The sequence below is a fragment of the Medicago sativa genome, chromosome 3 (genome assembly GCF_051527215.1).
Source record: "Medicago sativa cultivar Bolivia chromosome 3, Bolivia_mono, whole genome shotgun sequence".
Lineage (NCBI taxonomy): Eukaryota > Viridiplantae > Streptophyta > Magnoliopsida > Fabales > Fabaceae > Medicago > Medicago sativa.
Window position 1 is genome coordinate 84,647,282 of NC_140751.1, and position 23,875 is coordinate 84,671,156.

At 35.5% G+C, this 23,875-nt stretch overlaps 1 protein-coding gene and 3 pseudogenes across 1 annotated transcript; all 4 read left to right on the forward strand.

The window, feature by feature from the left end:
- Window positions 1-3,724: 3,724 nt before the first annotated feature.
- On the forward strand, window positions 3,725-6,699 carry LOC146941173 (putative wall-associated receptor kinase-like 16; annotated as a pseudogene).
- A 1,216-nt stretch (window positions 6,700-7,915) lies between these two features.
- LOC146941174 (wall-associated receptor kinase 1-like) lies at window positions 7,916-11,270 on the forward strand. The gene is made up of 3 exons (XM_085754953.1): window positions 7,916-8,886; window positions 9,221-9,427; window positions 9,924-11,270. Exons 1-3 carry the CDS (start codon window positions 7,992-7,994, stop codon window positions 11,111-11,113), a joined length of 2,292 nt encoding a protein of 763 aa, XP_085611079.1. The 5' UTR covers window positions 7,916-7,991; the 3' UTR covers window positions 11,114-11,270.
- A 3,162-nt stretch (window positions 11,271-14,432) lies between these two features.
- On the forward strand, window positions 14,433-22,455 carry LOC146941175 (putative wall-associated receptor kinase-like 16; annotated as a pseudogene).
- Window positions 16,053-17,954, forward strand: LOC146941176 (uncharacterized; annotated as a pseudogene).
- Window positions 22,456-23,875: the final 1,420 nt, after the last annotated feature.

A 23,875-nucleotide genomic window follows, 5' to 3' on the forward strand; every position in this document is an offset into this window, starting at 1 on the left:
TTTTGCTCATCTGTCATAGTCACTCGCTTAAGATTTTAGTTTTGTGTTGTTTTGTCCTTTCTTTGATAAAAAAGTGTATTTCTTATACATTTTGTACTTTGTATTTTTTTTTTAAAATATTGGGGGAAAGGGTACTTTTTTTATTAATTTAAGTGACATTAATAACCATTTTAAAATATTGACCGAGGCGATTTAAGCACTTAGTACTTTGTTGTTACAATGTTAAGCTTGAACTAACACCTCAAGTATTAGAAATATGTTTTAACAAATATATTTAGTATCTATATTTAAAAAAAAAAAAAAACTCAATATATTTTCTTTCCACTAATCCACTGCAATTAATGTTGGGAAGAATATTTTTATCAAAAAAAAAAATGTTGGGAAGAATCTAACTTAAGACCTTGAAAGAAGCACACCGCAAGGTCACAAGTCAATTCCACCATACCTATACTTAGATAGAATTTAATATATATTTTTTGATGTACTAGGGAGTCAATGAAGTTTGAATCTATGAGCTCATACATACTACTCAAATTTCTCCCCACTAGACCGATTATATGGCTTTATTATTATTATTTTTTTGACAAAATATGGCTTTAATATATTTTCTTATTAACTCCTTTTTTATATAGGCAAGAATTTTTCAGAGTTTTGGTAACTAAACTCGTAAGTTCCTTTCATGGTGTGTCTAAATCTTAGACCTCTAAAAAATGTTTTAAAGATGGATGGATCCCCTTTTTTGTAAAAGAATAACTTATATTAAAAAAAAGAGAAATAAATATAATATTTTATTAAATTTATTAAAACAATAAAGTTCACTTTTTAATCGGGTTCATAGTATACACTATTTCCTTTAATAGAGGATCTGACATTTATATGAATTATTTGCAGTTAGCATTGATTGTGATCAAATCAATTAATTGATAATTGATATGAATTATTAACCTCAAAAAAATTGATGGTGATCAAATCATTTGATTATTGCCAAAATATCACTTTGTTTAGGGAGGAAAAAAAATCAGTTGATTGTGATCAAATCAATTAAATGATAGTTAGTTGTTTTTTGGGTGATTGTCCGATATTGGTTTCATAAACAGATTATTATATCACCATAAGACCCATTTATTAATTACTCGGTGAATGCAGGCCCTGAAAAAAACTTTTGATAAGGGGTATCTTACGAAATTAATTTTGTAACTTTTTGGTTTAGCCATAACACGGATAATCAATTGTGTGGAGTTATTAGGAACTTTAATACACTAGACTAGATTGTGGTCCGCGCTATGCGCGGATGCAGAATGTCATTGTTGACGAGAAACGGATGCTAACTTACATTGTCTGGAAAAATTTGATATATTAGCATGAGGCAAATTCAAGCATAAACTTTAAAGATATTGTTAGAGTAAAGTTTGGAAAAAGATATAGGGAATGATGTTGAATATTTTGAATATAATTATAAGAAACTTAACGACATACAAAGTAGAAACTCTTTAATTTAATACTCGGTAAATTAATAAACTCTCTAAAATAATAAATTTATCCGGTCCCGATTTGGGCCAATGTAAAAAATTGAAAAACTTGATAAAATAATAAGATAATAATTTTTTGGGAGATCCCTTTATAATTTTCGGTCCCAAGAAAATCATAAATTAATAATTCATAGAAACCGAAAAAAATATATTAAGAATACATTGAACATATTTGTTCCTCTTGTTTACATTTAATGTACTTCAAAAGTCATTATTGATTTCCAATGCATATGAACACAAGTAGTTACTAATTTACGTTGAGTCCCAAGGTTCGCCGCAACGTAATTCTAAGATAAGATAGACTAATTTGTCTTTTTGTTTGGTATGTACAATATAATTACTTAAAAACTCTTTAAATTAATAATTATTAATTTATCGATAAATTAAGAGGAAATTGCATTCACCTCCCCTAAGGTTTATGAAAATGACACAACCACCCCCTCTAGTTTTAAAACCTACACTAACCTCCCTTGAGTTCTCATAAAATAGACAGACACATCCCTTACTTGTTAACACCGTTACTTTTCCGTTAATTTTCACACATATTCATCCCTCTTCCGTTAATTTTAACACATTTTTTATTTGAATAGCCAAATTATATTAAAGCCAAACAAATCCTCTAAAGGAAGAAGGATCGGCCAAAGGGAGAAACAAAGCACATGCCATGTAATTCTGTACACAACGTGGGAAAAAATAAAATAAAACTCCCTAAAGCTGATGAAGCAAAAGCGCTTCCAGCAGGAAAGCCAAACACCAACAAACTGCATAGCAGAAGAAAAGCTCAGCCGAAGCACACAGGCTGCTACCGCTGGATCAACACAGCACACCCTACAAAACACCCGACCCCCGCCATTGATCCATCTTCAGTTACATTGAAGGACAAAGTTGTTTTTAATGAACAGTTGGAACTTGGAAACAAAGAAAACAAAAAGGAAAGAGTTCATAAACAGGAGAAAATCAGCTACAGGAATTTCCCCAATTGCCACAACTAGCGGTGGGAAATTTGACAAAAAGATTACCAGGTGAAAAGCCCCCACAATATAAAGGAAAATATCAAAAGTAGCTTTTGGTAGAAGAAGGAACACGAATAGGATCACCGGAGAGGGAACAAAGTTAAACAATATTGAAGAACCTCGGTTAAATATTAATGGAAAATTCTCTAAAGAAATTAACAGAAAGTTAACGGTGTTAACAAACAAGGGATGTGCTTGTCTATTATATGAGAATTTAAGGGAGGTTGGGGAAAGTTTTAAAACTAGAGGGGATGTTAATGTCATTTTAATAAACCTCGGGGGAGGTGATTATAATTTTCCCATAAATTAATAACTCTCTAAATTAATAAATTTCTCCGGTCCCGACATTATTAATTTATAGAGTTTCCACTGTACAATGAAAGTGATAATGAGTCATTGGATCAAAAATCGCTTTAATGAATATAATAGCTAAATTTGCTAAGGAGACAACTTCTGTTCTTTTTTCTTTTTTATTTTGATTTTTCTCCCTGTTCTGTATTCTCTAGCTTGAAATACAAGCCAGAGACCAATTGGTTTTATTTTTTATTTTGATTTTCTGCGTTTCTATATAGATTTTAAGTTCTCTGGCTAGTAATACCTGCATCTTCTGACTTTTACAAATCTAGTCATGTTAACAAATCAAATATAAAAGTACCAATCGTTCTTCTTGAAAAAGAACTGACAGATATTTATTTTTGGATATTGATGAATGCAAAGAACCCAACAACTGTGTTGATGAGGCAGCATGCATTTACCTTCCTGGGTGCTACTATTGCAAATATTCTAATTTTAACTAACCTTACCATAGCTGTGTATACTTTAGAATAAATATATGGAAATTGCTAAGTCTAGCGAGACACTATTCTAAAAGTCATAACCAAAAAAAATTATATAAGCTGATTTTGTTGTTGATGTAAATTTTTATTTATTTTTTAGATTGTGAGAAATTATAGGAATCAAATCAAAGAAAAAGGGCTATGAATGCATTCGAAAAAGGTAAATGTTACTATTAATATTGATTGATATTGATTATGAATTAATTGCCTTCCAAAACAAGATATATTGATTATGGATTGATTGGTTACTTCCATTTTAGTAATTCACCAACATAAAAGCATGAACCTGCGTGTGAACTTCATTGTTAGATCAAAGAAAGTGGTTGTAAGGCAGACAAAAGTAGTCATGGCTGTGCACTCAAAACAGATGCTTCTGATGTTGCTTCTTGTTCTTTATACAAAAGTAGCAACTCAACCTATGTCACTACCAAACTGTCCAGAAAAGTGTGGTTCCGTAACCATCCCTTTTCCATTTGGATTCACCGAGGGTTGTTTTCTCGACAGCACATTCCTTATCAATTGCAACAAAACATCAAACTCAAAAAAACTCGTACCTTTCTTACCAAACACTAACCAAACGGTCTTAAATATCACACTTAACGGTGAACTACGCGTTGCATGGCCAGTAGCCAAGGATTGCTATTCAAAAATAGCATACGAACGGAACAAACAATTCAGTATATCAACATGACACATTTTCACATCTCTCCCACTCGAAACAAGTTGGTAGCAGTTGGCTGTGATACATCTGGAATACTCGGAGTAATTGATTCTGAAGGAAACAACTACACCTCTGGATGTTTGGCTTGGTGCAACAGGCACGCTGATCTCGTTGCCAATGAGTCTTGTTCTGGTCCTGGTTGTTGCCAGATTTTGGTACCCCAAGGTCGTGTGTTAACGGAAGTATTCTATTTTCCTCTTAGCTCGTCGAGTCACTCAGCAGTATATGATTTCAATCCGTGTGGTTATGTTTTTATTGTTGAAAATGGAGACTACATTTTCACAACCACAGACCTCCCCAAGCTAAAGAAGAAAAACTTTCCTGTGTTGTTGGACTGGGCAGTAGGAAACCAAACCTGTCAGCAAGCTCAGAAGGATCTTTCAAGTAATTATGCTTGTAAGGCAGACAAAAGTATATGTTACGATGCAGCAACCATCAAATCTGGTTACCTTTGCAAATGCTTTGATGGATATAGGGGAAATCCTTACCTCATTCATGGTTGCGAAGGTATCATATATTTTTTTATCTCTTCTCTCGATCATAATTTTGACATATTTGTACGATTCTTCTTTAAGGGACATTTTTTTTGTTCTTTTTTTTTTTTTTTTATTTCCCGGCTAAATTGGATTTTTTCATCATTTTACATAAGATAAGATAAGTGTCTCAAAATATGTTACAAGCAGATACGGTATAGTATTTAGATTTAGGTATGCTACAATTCTGTTACATTTGTTAATGGCCAAAATTGATTTAACAAATTTACTGAGGGAAGTTGCTTGACAGCAGTTTTTCTAGGCCTGATGCATTGTGGTGTTGGCGGGCAGGGCAGATTTTTGGTCCTTTGTTTGAGGCATTGTGTTGCATCTTATTTAATGTTAGAGCTAATAATTTTCTGTTTTGTTCTGTTGCTTACAAGATGGTTTGTTGCTGAGTTTTTTGGTCGCTACAACCTGCTGTTTTTTGTATTTTTAGAGCTCCTTGGTTTGTTGTTTTTGGGTCATGTGATGTTTCTGCTTTAATGAAGTGAGGGGTGGGGGTAATGTCCTTTGATTTGCCTTTTGCATTAAGTTTTTCAGGCTGGTTTTCTTTATGTCTCAAATTCGGGTATGTCTTGAGCTCGGATTTGAGTCAATGCAATTTTTTGGTTGTTAAAAAAACTGACAAATTATTCTTTAGATATTAATGAATGCACGGAGTCTAATGACTGTGTTCAAGAGGCAACATGCGACAATCTTCCCGGAAGCTACCATTGTTTATGCCCGAAAGGACATGAGGGAGACGGAAAGATGAATGGCACAAAATGCAGTCCAAAATCAAGGAAAGATATCATATACATCATTGCATTGAGTGAGTACAGCTAATTCTATTCTCTATTTCGATTCATTCATAACATGATCATCATGTCAACAAGTTTACTTCCACAAGGAAAATTGTTGACACTTGAAAAACATTTCATTGGCAGAATAGTAGCATTTTGACATTTTGACTAATGTCTTTCAATACATCAACAAATCAGAGCAGCAAGAAAGTGATTATGTTTCCATTTTTTATGTCCAGGTGTTTGCATAGGCCTCGTAGCAATACTGGTTGGAAGCAATTATGCTTATTTGGCATTGAAAAAAAGAAAGCTCGATAAACTTAAAGAACAATTTTTTCAACAAAATGGTGGCTTACTGTTGCAACAAAAGATAGGGAGGCATGGAAGGTCAAACGAAACACCTAGAGTGTTCACTGTTGAGGAGCTAAATGAAGCAACTAACAATTTTGATGAAGGAAATATTCTAGGCAAAGGTTCTCAGGGAACAGTTTACAAAGGAGTTTTACAAGATAAAAGTATTGTAGCAATAAAAAAGTCCAAAATCAATGACCAAAACCAGATTGAGCCATTCATTAATGAAGTGGTCGTTCTTTCTCAAATCAACCATAGAAATGTGGTAAGAATTTTGGGTTGTTGTTTAGAAACAGAAGTTCCATTGCTTGTTTATGAATTCATTCCAAATGGAACTGTTTATGATCATCTCCATGATCAAAACCAATCTATAAAGCTGACATGGAAAACAAGGTTAAGAATAGCAAAAGAAACTGCTGGAGTCCTGGCATACTTGCATTCTTCTGCTTCTACTCCAATCATTCATAGAGATATAAAATCTACAAACATCCTCCTAGATGGAAATCTCATTGCAAAGGTTTCTGATTTTGGAGCTTCAAAGATTGTTCCTCTTGATCAAAGTCTGATAACCACTCTTGTGCAAGGGACATTGGGGTATCTCGACCCAGAATACTTGCAAACTAGCGTGTTAACGGAGAAGAGTGATGTCTACAGCTTTGGGGTTGTCCTAGCAGAGCTACTGACAGGAAAGAAAGCACTATGTTATAGCAGACCAGTGGTAGAAAGAAGCCTTGCGATGTACTTTGTTTCTTCCATGAAAGAAGATCGGTTAGTTCATATTCTGGACAGCAACATTGATGCGGGAAATGTTGAGCATCTAAAGGAAGTTGCCCTAATTGCAGAAAGGTGTTTAAGGGTGAACAGTGAGGAAAGACCATCCATGAAAGAAGTGGCAATGGGACTGGAAGGAATATTAGTTATTGAAGAGTAGGATTGGAGAAGCAACATAGTGTTTTTCCATTTATATATAACTTGAATTAGACCCGCGTGTTGTGCGGACCGAATTATTTTATTACAAGCTAAATTATATTTTCTCATAGTGTTTTTGGTTTTTCTAGGCTTGATTTTTTGAGATAACTTAACTTCATTTACGGGTTGAGTGCTCTCAACATATGTTTGTCATTGTAAACAACCAGGATTCGTTTCTAAATTGTGTTTGTTTTGTTTATTATTAAAACATATTGTGCAGAAACTTATGATATACTTAGAACCAGAACCTCTGTCACAAACATATCTTTATATATACTACAATATTATAGTTACATTTTAATTTTTGAGAAACAAAAAATAGCTACTGAAAGGGTTGAACAGTTGTATTTTGAATGCCAAGATGCAAGTATTTTAGAAATGAAAAAATTATAATCCTAATTGTCTCTTTTGAAATGAAATGACATGTTGAACAAACATAGTATTGAATTTGAAATGAAATGCAATAACACCGTGTATTTCTTTTTGGTCAAAACAGAAACACCATGTATTGCATTTGACATGGATTTATTTGATCAATCTTTTTCTTTCTTATTGGTCATACACACTAAATGTAGAGAAAATGAGTATTGTAGATTCGAACCCGCACTACAACATATCAAATGTCTCTGAAATTTTTTACCATTTAAGTTGTACTTCCAAGATATTTCATCACTTTTTCATCTAGTATTTATAGCAGCTATATGCCTTTTTTAACGTGATGTACTATTGAAGGAAAAAAAATCATGATGTGCTTGTACAAATCATATTTATCGTGGCTTAGTGGCACATGTATTAAATTAAACCGAGCCAATAATGAGCATGTATACAAGTGTACTATAAAACTGCACATTGGGAATTTAAGTGTGAATAGTAAAGTGTCCCACATTATTAGTAATAGATTTAATGGAGATGTTGTTAACAAAAATCTGATAGTGATGATATACAAGAAATCAGAGTCATATACTCACAATTTTGGAAAAAGATCAATGTTTTGATTTCCAATATCAGATCACTTTGCATATGCAGTGTTAAAAGCACAATAACCATGTCTATCTCTTCGTACCAAATAGCTTTTTTCAGCTTACAATAAAGATTAGACAAAACCATGTTTAATTTAATCATTCCAATCCGTACAACAAAAATCATTCATTTTGACTTTTCTCTTTTATATATCATTGCAATTGTACTAATTAAATAAAATCCTAGGATTTGTATATATATAACGATGAACCAGAAAAATTAGCAAGTTAAGCCATGGCTGTGGAGTACTCAAAACAGCTTCTTCTCATGGTGGTTGCCGTTGTCCTTTATACAAAAGCAGCAACCCAACCGATATCACTACCAAACTGTATAGGAAAGTGTGGTTCCATCAAAATTCCCTTCCCATTTGGAATCACCCAAGATTGCTCCCTAGACAACAGTTTCCTAATCAATTGCAAAAAAGCATCTTCAACTACATCAAACTCAACAACACACGTACCTTTCTTGTCAAAAACTAAACAAAGGGTCCTAAATATCACACTTAACGGTGAACTGAGTGTTGCATGGCCAGTGGCCAGTGTTTGCCATCCAAAAAAGACAAAACCATATCAAGATATCAAGATGCCACATTTTCATGTCTCGACAACTCAAAACAAGTTGATAGCAGTTGGATGTAACACACTGGGACTACTCAAAGCAATTGATTCTAATGGAAACATGCACACCACTGCATGTGTGGCTTTGTGCAACAGGATTAGTGATATTGTTGTGGCCAATGGATCTTGTTCTGACCCGGGTTGTTGCGAGATTTCAATGCCCAAAGGTCATGACTTTACGGAAGTATCCTATAATATTTTTGAAGGAAATTTGAACCCTCAACCATTAGTACATGACTTCAGTCCATGTGGTTATGCGTTTTTGGTGGAAAATGGAGCCTACAGCTTTGCAATCGCAGACCTCCGCAAGTTGAAGAAGAAAGAGTTTCCTGTGTTGTTGGACTGGACAGTAGGGAACCAAACGTGCCATCAAGCTAAGAATGATCTTTCAAGTTATGCATGTAAGGCAGACAAAAGTAAATGTTACGATGCAGCAACCCACAAATCTGGTTACCTTTGCAGATGCTTGGATGGATATCGGGGAAATCCTTACCTCATCCATGGTTGCCAAGGTATGAATATAATATTTCTTGTCTCTTGTTTGAATCGGATTTTTAGGCCATTTATTAAAAAAGTGATTTGTTTACCAACCGGTTGCTATCCTTCAAATCAAAATTACTCACAGATGAATTTGATCTTTGTATTTTGTTGTTTGGTACAAAACAAAGGAAACTTCCATATTTTTTTATCATTTAAATTTTTCTAGATTTTTTTGTACAAATTTCAAATGTTGTTTGGCTAAAAGGATTTCATTTATAATTGTACACAATAAGATAACTATTATTCTTTGAAAGCTCCATTGTCCATTTTGAATACGAAGATCGATACTTACAAATTATCCTTTAGATGCTAATGAATGCAAGGAATCCAATTACTGTGTTGAGGGGGCGAGATGCATCAGTCGTCCAGGAAGCGACCATTGTTCATGCCCAGAAGGATATGAGGGAGACGGGAAAAATAATGGAACAGGATGCAGTCCAAAATCCAGACCAAAATCCAAACCAAAATCCAGTACCAAACCAAGGAAAGATTCTACAATGATCATTGCATTCAGTGAGTACAACACATTCTATTATATGTTCATTCATAACGAAGTAATTATTAATCCTTGTTATAAATTGTTGTTCTGACCTGAAGTTCATAGCCAAGGAAATCAGTCCTTCAAGACCAGAAAAGTGCCATTTTCAAATTTCGACTAATGCCGTAGACAACATGAAGTTGACTTGAAACATTAACAAGCTAGGCAAAACAGAAAAAAATGAGTTTAGATTGCTTGTTGTAACTGCATCATATAGTCACAGATCTCAACCTTCTGATCTCAAATAAATGGCCGAGAATGTTTAAAATTAATTTCCTTACGATGCAATTTGAACTGGCTAATCTCTAATCAATGAGTGTAACTGCGTGATATTTTTATAGTAAGGAATCCGAATCCAGATGCAATTTGAACTGGCTAATCTCTAATCAATGAGTGTAACTGCGTGATATTTTTATAGTAAGGAATCCGAATCCAAAGTAAATGATTATGTTTTCTTTTGTGTATGTCCAGGTGTTAGCGTAAGCCTTCTAGTGGTACTTATGGGAAGCTTTTATGCGCATTGGGCATTAAAGAAAATAAAGCTCAATAAACTTAAAGAACAATTATTTCGACAAAATGGTGGTTTAGTGTTACAAGAACAGATAGTGAAGCATGGAGGGTCAACTGAAATAGTTAAAATCTTCACTGTTGAGGAGTTAAATGAGGCAACCAACAACTTCAATGAAGGTAAGATCTTAGGCCAAGGTGGTCAAGGAACAGTTTACAAAGGAGTGTTACAAGATAAAACAGTTGTAGCAATAAAGAAGTCCAAAATCAATGACCCAAGCCAGATTGAGCCATTCATCAATGAAGTGATTGTGCTTTCCCAGATCAACCACAGAAATGTGGTAAAGCTTTTGGGTTGTTGTTTAGAGACAGAAGTTCCATTGCTTGTGTATGAATTTATTTCCAACGGTACAGTTTATGACCATCTTCATGATCAAACCCAATCTTTAAAACTTACATGGAAAATAAGATTGAGAATAGCAAAAGAAACTGCTGGAGTCCTAGCATACTTGCACTCTGCTGCTTCTACACCAATCATACATAGAGATGTGAAATCTTCAAATATATTACTAGATGGAAATCTCACTGCAAAGGTGTCTGATTTTGGAGCTTCGAGGGTTGTTCCTCTTGATAAAACTCATATAACCACTCTAGTGCAAGGAACATTGGGGTATCTTGACCCCGAGTATTTCCACACAAGCCAGTTAACAGAGAAGAGTGACGTTTATAGCTTCGGGGTTGTCCTAGCAGAGCTACTGACAGGAGAGAAGGCGTTATCTTTTGGCAGGCCAGAGGTAGATAGAAACCTTGCAATGTACTTTGTGTCTTGGATGAAAGAGGATCAATTACTTCATATTCTAGACAAAAATATGGATGAGAATGAGACAAATATTGAACATCTAAAGGAAGTTGCCCTAATTGCAGAATGGTGTTTAAGGGTGAAGAGTGAGGAAAGACCAGCCATGAAAGAAGTGGCAATGGGACTAGAGGGAATATTAGTTGTTGAAGAGCAGCGTTGGGGAAGAGACAATTTGTCTTCAGAAGAGGCACCAGCCATTATCAATGTTGAAGATTGTGTTGGCGGTAGTGGCGTTAATTTGTCTGAATCCTATAGCTTAAACCAGATTTCAATGTCGTCATTTGGTGGAAGATGATTAGTTGATTATAATACTTTGGATTAGATGCTAATCTATCTTCACTGCAATGATGTTGTAGTATATGTTGTATTTCGCTTCTATATTGGACATGATATTCATATTTGTATCCATTTCAATGCAAGCTTTGTAATTGAGTATGCTTTATGCTTCCATAGGTTTCGCGACTCTTTTTTGAAATAGCATTGTTCACGAGAAAAATGAGTTGATCAAGTTGTTCTTATTTATTCAGCCACCAGTTAGAATGAACCATTGACATAAATAATGGTAGAATATTAAGTAAGAAAAGAGCAAAATAAATGTTTGAAAATAGCCCACAAAACAGGATTTATTTAATTTCCCAAACATAACCAATAGGTCACCCTTGATTGACATAAATTATGTAGTCAAAAGTAACCACAGAGATGGACAACATATCCATGACTACTTGACTAGTATGATTATTAATATTATCCTAAACAGCAAAACATAGAGTGAAATGAAGTCATAGAGAAAAGATAACCAACTAACCATATAGCAAGCTTCCTGTGACCCCTTTTTTTAAGTATTCATTGTTGGTTTCCCTCTGCATGCACCTTAATTAGTACTCCATCTGTTTATAATGAGTCTCGTTTAAGATTTTGGCCCAAAAATTAGGAAATGGAATGAAATAATCAAAAAACATAACACCTTTACTAAACTACCTTTACTTTATAAAAGAGAAACAAACTTAAAGTTGCAATGGAAATTGTGAGAGAGAGAAAAGTTGGAGTATTTATTGAGGGCAAAGTTGAAAAAAGAAATTAAAGTTGCAATGAAAATGTAAAGTGACATTATCTTACAAACATAATGAGAAGAGAGATCTTGCCATTTAATTAGAAAACGCAAACACGACTGCAATGAGCGGTCATTCTTGTTTTATATCAGGCCTGTAGCCAGCGATTGCTACACTAAAAGAGGAAAACTCATGAACCAAACAAATCGACAACTTTAAAAAACTTTCACTTCTCTTCAGGTCGAAACAAATCAACCGCAGTTGGTTGTGACACGGTTGGAGCAGTTAAAGTATTTGGTTCTGGTGGAGAAAAATGAGTTACCTGTTGTGTTGAATTGGGCAGTAGGGAACAAAATGTGCAAAGAAGTTAAGAAAGATGTTTTGAATATTGCTTGTAAGAATGATAGACATGGTAACCATTGCAAATGCTCTCTTGGATTTAGAGGAAATCCTTACCTCCTTCATGGTTGCCAAGGTTATATATAATTTCTCGTTACAATTTTTAATTTGTTTAATGCATGAGGACAGAATTTTGAGATGTCAAGCTGGCAGCAATGTGCATGTCTTAGAAGTACAGGTGTGTCTTGTGTTAAGTTCTTAATGTGCTAAATTAGCTAAGGAGAGACAACTTCTGTACTTTTTTTTATTTATTTTTCTGCCATTTTGTATAGATTTGTGTTAAGTTCATAATGAATTGACAGATACTTATTTTTAGATATTAATGAATGCAAAGAATCCAACAACTGTGATGATGAGGCAACATGCATTAACCTTCCTGGGAGCTACTATTGCACACGTCCAGAAGGATATACGCTGAAGATCGAAAAAGGATGGAACAAGATGCAGTCATAAAACCAAAGCAGATCATCATATCACCCTCATAATTTCATTGAGTGAGTGTATTAATTGTTTTCCATGGAATAAATCACACCACACTCTATATATTATCAGTTAGATTACCAATTTAATATTACTAATTTGTATATTTGTCTAATAACAATCATTCCAATTAAAAAATAATGATGAAGTTCCAACTTGTTTATGTTCAAATGTACGTGTAAGTGTCGTAACACTACTAAATGGAAGCTTTTATGCATATTTGGCATTGAAGAAAAGAAAGCTCATAAAACATACACAACATTTTTTCCTTCAACACCAATCATAAATAGAGATGTGAAAACTTCAAATTAAATACACTTCTTGATCAAAATCTCTCCGCCAAGGTTTCTGATTTAGGAGCTTCTAGGATTTCTCCTCCTGATCAAAGTCAAAAACAACCTTGAAGAAAAGGGACACTAGAGTATCTTGATCCAGATTATTTTTAAACAATCCAGTTAACAGAGAAGAGTGATGTTTATAGAGTTGGAGCAGTTTTAGTAGAGATTTTAACAGGAAAGAATGCATTCTCTTTTGGTAGGCAAGAGGATGACACAGAAGCCTTGGATTGTACTTTGTTTCGCTGATAAAAGACAGACGGTTACTTCATATTGTGGAGAGACGGTTGCTTTGTTTTACAATTACAAGTAACCAGGTCAAGCCAGCACCATTTATTAAACTGTTGTCATTATTAAACTTATCTAATAAAGAGTTATTTTATTACACAATCATGTAAGAATAATTTATTCTATTTAAATTATTATAATTATGACTCGTGTGACATTATCTTATTTAAATTATTATTCATTTGAAACGGTGCACTTAAGGGGTGCAAGTGAATTTCTATAAATACATATAACTGTATTTTATTTTTGGTGGTGTTCGGGTCGAACCCCGGACCTTGCATATATTATGCATTGTCCTTACCAACCGAGCTTGAGCTAAGCTCACGGGGACAAATATATATAACTGTATGAAAGTTAATAACAAATGTCCGAGGATGTAACTTGATGGAAATTAATAACAAATGTTTGAAGATTCTGTCTCTTCCCTAAAATTTCTCTGCCATATTACAAAGACTTATCTTCGAACACAAACCAATAAACCTACAAAAATGTTATTGAGTTGCATATTAAACACATCTAAGGGATTCCATGACAAAATTTGGATGCTTTCTTACCAAGCGTCACTCTAAATAACTATACTACTCTTGAGAGATGTGTAAATGGCAGACAAAGAGGTGAATGATAATTCAAAGCCATAATGCAATGCTTTCTGTTGCTCTCATTGTGTACTAAACTTAATGAATCTTAGTGTGCATGAGTGAGAAATTTTTGTTAAGTAAAATAAATTTTTTGAGGAAACTATTCTAAAAGTCAAAGCCAAAAAAATTCTATAAGCTGATTTTGTTGTAGATGTAATTCTATATGGAAATTTTATTTATTTTTTAGACTGTGTGAGAAATTATAGGAATCAAATCAAGTATGATTGCATTCGAAAATGGTAAACGTTACTATTAATATTGATTGATATTGATTATGATTTAATTGGGTTCCAAAAAAAGATATATTGATTATGAATTGATTGATTACTTCCATTTTAGTAACTCACCAACATAAAAGCATGAACCTGCGTGTGAACTTCATTTTTAGGTCAAAAAAAGTGGTTGTAAGGCAGACAAAAGTAACCATGGCTGTGCACTCAAAACAGATGCTTCTGATGTTGCTTCTTGTTGTTCTTTATACAAAAGTAGCAACTCAACCTATGTCACTACCAAACTGTCCAAAAAAGTGTGGTTCTGTAACCATCCCTTTTCCATTTGGATTCACCGAGGGTTGTTTTCTCGACAGCACATTCCTTATCAATTGCAACAAAACATCAAACTCAGAAAAACTCGTACCTTTCTTACCAAACACTAACCAAATGGTCTTAAATATCACACTTAACGGTGAACTACGCGTTGCATGGCCAGTAGCCAAGGATTGCTATTCAAAAAATAGCACACAAACGGACCTAACATATCAGGATATCAATATGACACATTTTCATGTCTCAACCACTCGAAACAAGTTGGTAGCAGTTGGCTGTGATACATCTGGAATTCTCGAAGTAATTGATTCTGAAGGAAACAACTACACCGCTGGATGTTTGGCTTTGTGCAACAAGCATGGTGATCTCGTTGCCAATGAGTCTTGTTCTGGTCCCGGTTGTTGCCAGAGTTCAGTACCCCAAGGTCGTGTGTTAACGGAAGTATTCTATTTTTCTCAAAGCTGGTGGAATCACTCAGCAGTACATGACTTCAATCCATGTGGTTATGCGTTTTTGGTGGAAAATGGAGCCTACAGCTTTGCAATACCAGACCTCGGCAAGTTGAAGAAGGAAGAGTTTCCTGTTTTGTTGGACTGGGCAATAGGGAACCAAACCTGTCGGCAAGCTCAGAAGGATCATTCAAGTAATTATGCATGTAAGTCAGACAAAAGTATATGTTACGATGCAGCAACCAGCAAATCTGGTTACCTTTGCAAATGCTTTGATGGATATAGGGAAATCCTTACCTCATTCATGGTTGCGAAGGTATCGTATATTTTTTCCCTCTTGTCTCGATCATAATTTTGAGATATACGTACGATTCTTCATTAAGGGAGATATTTTTTTTGTTCTTATTTTTTCTATTTCCCGGCTAAATTGGATTTCTTGAATATTTTACATAATAAAAGATAACTGGTTAAGTGTCTCAAAATATGTTACGCTATAGTATTTAGATTTACCGTCTGCTACAACTCTATTACATTTGTTAATGGCCAAAATTGATTTAACAAATTCACTGAGGGAAGTTGCTTGACAACACTTTTTCTAGGTCTGATGCGTTGTGGTGTTGGTGGGCAGGGCAGATTTTTGGTCCTTTGTTTGAGCCATACTGTGCATCTTTTTTAATGTTAGAGCTAGTCATTTTCTGTTTTGTCCTGGTGCTTGCAAGATGGGCTGTTGCTGATTTTTTTGGTCACTACAACCTGCTGTGTTTTTTGTATTTTTAGATCGCCTTGATTTGTTGATTTTATGTGGTGTTTCTGCTTTAATGAGGTGTGGGGTGGGGGTAACGTCCTTTGATTTGTCTTTTGCATTAAGTTTTGCATAGTGGTTTTCTTTACCTGCTAATGCAAATATCATGTAATTTATGTCTTGAGCTCAGATTTGAGTCAATGCAATTTTTTGGTTGTTAATAAAAACTGACAAATTATTCTTTAGATATTAATGAATGCACGGAGTCTAATGACCGTGTTCAAGAGGCAACATGCGACCGATAGAATATGTGTTACTTAGTCATGTAATTTTATTATTAAAAGAATATTAATAGGTATTCATTTGTATTAATTAGTCATTCATTTTGTATTCATTTTCTATTCATTAGTCATTAAGAGAATGATAGCAAATTGATGTATATAATGTACTCATATTATCAATGAAAAGCATTTAGCTATTTTCCTATATGGTATCAGCTAGGTTTTAGATCCTCTCCTACTTCTCCTAGCCGCCCACCACCACCTCTTCTTCTCTATACTTCCGCTATCAACCGCCATCCATGGCTACCTCCACAACAGTTGAATCAACCCCTCTCTCAACAAATTCCTCTCCCGTGACAGCACATCCGTCTCAACGGGACCATCATCAAAAATTCACTCGGCCTTCACCATTAACAACGTGAAGTCTATCATTCCCGTAACCTTGGACAACGATTCAAGCCTCTACCTTTCATGGTCTGCCCTCTTCATGGTTCAAGCACGTGTTCATAATGTGCTTGATCACATCATCCCCCCAACCGATGTGAAGGTTATGCAGATTGCCGCCGATGTCAAAACCAATGATCCCGATCTTTGGAGCAGGCTCGATGCGGTCGTCCTTCAATGGATGTACGCCACCGTATCACAAGACATTCTCAACTCGTTCGGGTGATAAATGACTCACGGAAGAATGTTGGAAACGAATTGCTTCGTTGTTTCACGACAATAAACATTCAAGGGCTGTCCACCTTGAAAATCAATTCACCAACACCAATCTTGAAGATTTCCCATCCACCAAAGCCTATTGCACTCGCCCGAAGCTTTTAGCCGATCAGCTAGCAAATGTTGATTCTCCCGTCACTAACACCCGATTGGTCCTAAAAATGATCTCCGGCTCACGGTACTCGTATGCCGGTTTTGTTACTTATATTCAACAACATGACCCGCTACCTACTTTCGCAATTGCGAGATCGCGATTGGAACTCGAGGGAGTCCACTATGATTCAACGAGTTGCTCGTGAATCCGGCTCATCACCAGAGCCTTTGTTGCCAAAACACCAACCTCTCCCGATGAAACGGTTACCCAACCCTCCTCCCCGTAACTGAATCGCATCCTCGATACAACAACAACAACCCACGCAACAACCGTGGAAAGAAAAATCGTAAAAACTCGCTGCCCGGAACTCGCGGCAGGTGGTCGGAATGGTACCGGTAATTCGCGGTGGCAGAGGTCAATTTTTCTCCGGAATGGTGGTCGTGGTCAAAACCCACCTTGGCAACAATTCAACCCATGGCAACAAGGGACTCCATGGAACATGCCTCCATGCCCTTATCCTTCATATAATTGGGCAAGGCCCAATGTTGCAAACAACACTCGGCAACCAGGCGTTCTTGGCTCAAGACCTCAACAAGCCGCCTTCACCGCCGCGGCACCCCCCCCAACGTACATAGAACAAAGGCGATGCACACTCGAGTATGGCTCAACCCGATCCGTCTTGGTACATGGACACCGGAGCAACATCTCATATGACATCCACCAATGGTAATCTCTCGTCTTATTTTAATTTGAGCAAAAATAATGGTATAATTGTTGGCAATGGTCATTCTATTCCTATTCGTGGCTTTGGTAGTGCTAAATTACCCCTCCCTCATCCACCATTAGTATTAGACCATGTTCTACATGCTCCTAAATTAATCAAAAACCTTATTTCGTTCGTAAATTCACTACGTATAACCATGTTTCGTTGAATTTGACCCGTTTGGTTTTTCCGTGAAGGATTTTCGTACGGGGATGCCTATAATGAGATGTGAGAGTCAAGGAGAGTTATATCCTATCACCACCACCAATAAAGTTGTGTCTCCCGTTTCCTTTGCAGCATTGTCTTCTTCCATTTGGCATGATCGATTAGGTCATCCGGAGCCCCCGTTCTAGACTCCCTTAGGAAAAATAAATTAATCAAATGTAATAAAATTTCGCATTTGAATTCATCTTTTTGTCATTCTTGTCCTCTTGGTAAACATGTTAAATTGCCATTTATTAATTCTCATAATTCTACAAATATGCCATTTGATATTTTGCATAGTGATGTATGGACTTCTCCCGTTATGAGCTCTTTGGGTCACAAATATTATGTTTTTTTACGGATGATTACTCAAATTTTTTATGGACATTTCCGATTTCAAACAAATCTCAAGTCTATTCAACATTTCAAAAATTAAGAGCATATATCAAAACTCAATTTCAACGGGAAATTAAATACATTCAAAGTGTGACAATGGTGGAGAATATGTAAATGATAAATTTCAAAAACTTTGTGAAGCAAAAGGAATTTCTTTTCGCTTATCGTGTCCTCATACGTCACCACAAAATGGTAAAGCCGAAAGAAAAATCCGATCTATTAATAATATCATTAGAACATTATTAATACATGCTTCACTTCCACCGTCTTTTTGGCATCATGCTTTGCAAATGGCCACATACCTTTTAAACATTTTACCAAGTAAAAATCTTCATTACCAATCACCTCTTAAAATCCTATATCAAAAAGACCCGGCTTACTCTCACTTACGTGTTTTTGGTTGCTTATGTTATCCTTTATTCCCGTCCACTACCATACATAAGCTTCAACCACGTTCAGCCCCATGTGTCTTTTTAGGATATCCATCAAATCATCGTGGATACAAATGTTATGATATATCCTCAAATAAAATTATCATTTGTCGTCATGTCTTGTTTAATGAAAATGAATTTCCATTCTCAAAGTTGCATACTCCCTCTTCCACATCTTACAACTTTCTTGACATTGGTCTATCACCATATATGATTAACCATTTGTTAGAAGAGACTGACACACACATACCTGCTCCTTCCCCGTCCCAACCTATTCACACAACCACACCTCAGCCCCCCACATCAAACAACGAACATTCCCCAATATCTCCTCACATAGTCCAGCCCACCTCTCAAACCAACACACATCATCACCAAAACGTACCAAAACACCCCTCAAAATGAACGCCCAATTCACCTTCCTCCCATTTACCAACCAACATTGAGTTCGTACGACAAACCCGTTACGAGAAGCCAACATGGTATTTTTAAACCAAATCAAAAATATTATGGTCTTCATACTAATGTAACAAAATCACCCCTACCTCGTAACCCAGTTGTCCGCACTCAAAGACTCGAATTGGAAAATGGCTATGGTTGACGAATATAATGCTCTTATTAAAAATAAGACGTGGGATTTAGTGCCCCGTCCTCATGATGTTAATGTTATTCGTTCTATGTGGATTTTTAGGCATAAAGAAAAATCTCGATGGTTCTTTTGAGCGGCATAAAGCCCGACTTGTAGGTGACGGTGCAGTCAACAAAGTTGGTGTAGATTGTGGAGAAACGTTCAGCCCAATTGTTAAACCGGCAACCATTCGAACCGTTCTTAGTCTTGCTTTATCCAAAGCATGGCCAATCCATCAACTTGATGTGAAGAATGCATTTTTGCACGGGAACTTAAAGAAACCGTATACATGCATCAACCATTAGGTTTCAAGGACCCCGAGCGTCCACATCATGTATGTCTTCTCGCGAAAATCATTGTATGGGCTCAAACAATCCCCTCGAGCATGGTACAAACGATTTGCAGATTATGTTTCTTCTATTGGATTCTCTCAAAGTAAGTCCGACAACTCTCTCTTCATCTATCAAAAAGGTATTCATTTGGCCTACCTCCTACCGTATGTAGATGATATCATTCTTACTCGCTTCCTCTAATGACCTTCGAAAGTCTATCATATCACTCCTTAGCTCTGAGTTTGCTATGAAAGATTTGGGATTGTTGAATTATTTTTTGGGTATTGCCGTCACACGTCATCCCGGTGGATTATTTTTGTCTCAAAAAAATATGCAGAAGAAATTATTGAACGTGCCGGAATGGCTTCTTGTAAACCATGTCCTACACCGGTTGATACTAAACCAAAGATGAGCGCCAAAAGTAGCACCCCATTTGAAGACCCTTCTCTATATCGCAGCCTTGCCGGCGCCCTACAATACCTCACCTTCACAAGGCACTGATATTTCTTATGCAAGGCAACAAATATGTTTATTTATGCACAATCCGATGGATGATCACATGCACGCCCTTCGACGCATCCCGAGATATATTCAAGGCACACGTGAGTATGGGCTGCAACTTTACTCTTCTTCTACATCATCATTGATTGCTTACACAGATGCAGATTGGGGAGGTTGCCCAGATACCGTACGATCCACCTCTCGGTTACCGTGTATTTCTTGGTGACAACTTACTCTCATGGTCTTCCAAACGACAACCTACATTATCTCGTTCAAGTGCTGAAGCAACGAATATCGAGGAGTTGCCAATGTGGTTTCGAATCTTGTTGGTTACGAAACTTGCTTTTGGAATTACATGTCCCCATTCACAAGGCTACTTTAGTTTATTGTGATAATGTTAGTGCCATATGTCTATCCGGAAATCCCGTCCAAAGCACCAAATAAGCACAAAACATATCGAAATGGACATTCATTTTGTTCGTGAAAAAGTAGCTCGTGGAGACATCCGCGTCCTACATGTTCCATCCCGCTATCAAATTGCAGATATCTTCACTAAGGGTCTCCCATTGGTTTTATTTCAAGATTTTAGGGACAGCCTCAGTCTGACAACCTCCCGCATCAACTGCGGGGGAGTGATAGAATATGTGTTACTTAGTCATGTAATTTTATTATTAAAAGAATATTAATAGGTATTCATTTGTATTAATTAGTCATTCATTTTGTATTCATTTTCTATTCATTAGTCATTAAGAGAATGATAGCAAATTGATGTATATAATGTACTCATATTATCAATGAAAAGCATTTAGCTATTTTCCTATAGCGACAATCTTCCTGGAAGCTACCATTGTTTATGCCCAAAAGAACAGGAGGGAGACGGAAAGAGGAATGGCACAAAATGCAGTCCGAAATCAAGGAAAGATATCATATACATCATTGCATTGAGTGAGTACAGCTAATTCTATTCTCTATTTCGATTCATTCATAACATGATCATCATGTCAACAAGTTTACTTCCACAAGGAAAATTGTTGACACTTGAAAGGCATTTCATTGGCAGAATAGTAGCATTTTGACATTTTGACTAATGTCTTTGAATACATTAACAAATCAAAGCAGCATGAAAGTGATTATGTTTCCATTTTTTATGTTCAGGTGTCTGCGTAGGCCTCATAGCACTATTGGTTGGAAGCAATTATGCTTATTTGGCATTGAAAAAAAGAAAGCTCATTAAACTTAAAGAACAATTTTTTCAACAAAATGGTGGCTTACTGTTGCAACAAAAGATAGGGAGGCATGAAAGGTCAACCGAAACACCTAGAGTGTTCACTATTGAGGAGCTAAATGAAGCAACTAACAATTTTGATGAAGGAAAGATTCTAGGCAAAGGTTCTCAGGGAACAGTTTACAAAGGAGTTTTACAAGATAAAAGTATTGTAGCAATAAAAAAGTCCAAAATCAATGACCAAAACCAGATTGAGCCATTCATTAATGAAGTGGTCGTTCTTTCTCAAATCAACCATAGAAATGTTGTAAGACTTTTGGGTTGTTGTTTAGAGACAGAAGTTCCATTGCTTGTTTATGAATTCATTCCCAATGGAACTGTTTATGATCATCTTCATGATCAAAACCAATCTATAAAGCTGACATGGAAAACAAGGTTAAGAATAGCAAAAGAAACTGCTGGAGTCCTGGCATACTTACATTCGGCTGCTTCTACTCCAATCATTCATAGAGATATAAAATCTACCAACATCCTCCTAGATGGAAATCTCATTGCAAAGGTTTCTGATTTTGGAGCGTCAAAATTTGTTCCTCTTGATCACAGTCTGATAACCACTCTAGTGCAAGGGACATTGGGGTATCTCGACCCAGAATACTTGCAAACTAGCGTGTTAACGGAGAAGAGTGATGTCTACAGCTTTGGGGTTGTCCTAGCAGAGCTACTGACAGGAAAGAAAGCACTATGTTATAGAAGACCAGTGGTAGAAAGAAGCCTTGCGATGTACTTTGTTTCTTCCATGAAAGAAGATCGGTTAGTTCATATTCTGGACAGCAACATCGATGCGGGAAATGTTGAGCATCTAAAGGAAGTTGCCCTAATTGCAGAAAGGTGTTTAAGGGTGAACAGTGAGGAAAGACCATCCATGAAAGAAGTGGCAATGGGACTGGAAGGAATATTAGTTATTGAAGAGTAGGATTGGAGAAGCAACATAGTGTTTTTCAATTTATATATAACTTGAATTAGACCCGCGTGTTGTGCGGACCGTAGTATTTTATATTTCAAGCTAAATTATATTTTCTCAGTGTTTTTGGTTTTTCTAGGCTTGATTTTTTGAGATAACTTAACTTCATTTACGGGTTGTGTGCTCTCAACATATGTTTTTCATTGGAAACAACCACGATTCGTTTCTAAATTGTGTTTGTTTTGTTTATTATTAAAACATATTGTGCAAAAACTTATGATATACTTTGAACCAGAACCTTTGTCACAGACATACCTTTATATATACTACAATATCATAATTACATTTTAATTTTAGAGAAATAAAAATAGCTACTGAAAGGGTTGAGCAGTTGTATTTTGAATGCCAAGATGCAAGTATTTGAGGCCTAAACATGTTCCAATATTGGTAACTAAGTGTCATTTAGTCAAAGTGAGGAATAGACTAATAGCAAAAATGAAAATGAATATCAAAACATATAATTCAATTTGTATATTTACTATAACCATTAACATATATTAGAAATGGACTAAACCTCAAACACAATATATCCACAATTCTAACCGAAGTATTTTTTTTTCTTTTGATAAGCAAAAAACTATTCACTTTGGTAAAAATAATTTTCAGTCCTGAATATAGAAAGTTGGAACATCTTTGTCCCTAGTTGAAAATTGTTTACTTTTTTATAGTTACCATACTATCAGTAAGAAGTTTCTACTTTTGTTTATAAGTGACTAATCTTCGTCGAGTAAAATATTCCAGAGTAATCAATTCATCTTGTAAAGGTATTAAGCCTCCAACTTTCTGCAAATATGAAATCCCTTTCCATTGCTGAGCTAAAACCAAAACAGCTACAGGTAATAACAACACCATGTATTGCATTTGACATGGATTTATTTGATCAATCTTTTTCTTTCTTTTTGATCATACACACTAAATGAGAGTAGAGAAAATGAGTATTGTAGATTCGAACCCGCACTACAACATATCAAATGTCTTTACAACTTTTTACCATTTAAGTTGTACTTCCAAGATATTTCATAACTTTTTCATCTAATATTTATAGCAGCTATATGCCTTTAACATGATGTACTAATGAAGGAAACAAAAATCATGATGTGCCTGTACAAATCATAATTCTCTTGGCTTAATGGCACATGTATTAAATTAAACCTATTAAAAACTAGCCAATAATGAGCATGTATACAAGTGTACTATAAAACTGCACGTTGGGAATTTAATTGTGAATAATAAAATGTCCCACATTATTAGTAACAGATTTAATGGAGATGTTGTTAACAAAAAATAAGATAGTGATGATATACAAGAAATCTGAGTCATGTACTCACAATTTTGGAAAAAGATCAATGTTTTGATTTCCAAAATCAGACCACTTTGCATATGCAGTGTTAAAAGCACAATAATCGTGTCTATCTCTTAGTACCAAATAGTTTTTTTCAGCTTACAATAAAGATTAGACAAAACCATGTTTAATTTCATCATTCCAATCCGTACAACAAAAATCATTCATTTTGACTTTTCTCTTTTTAAGCATCA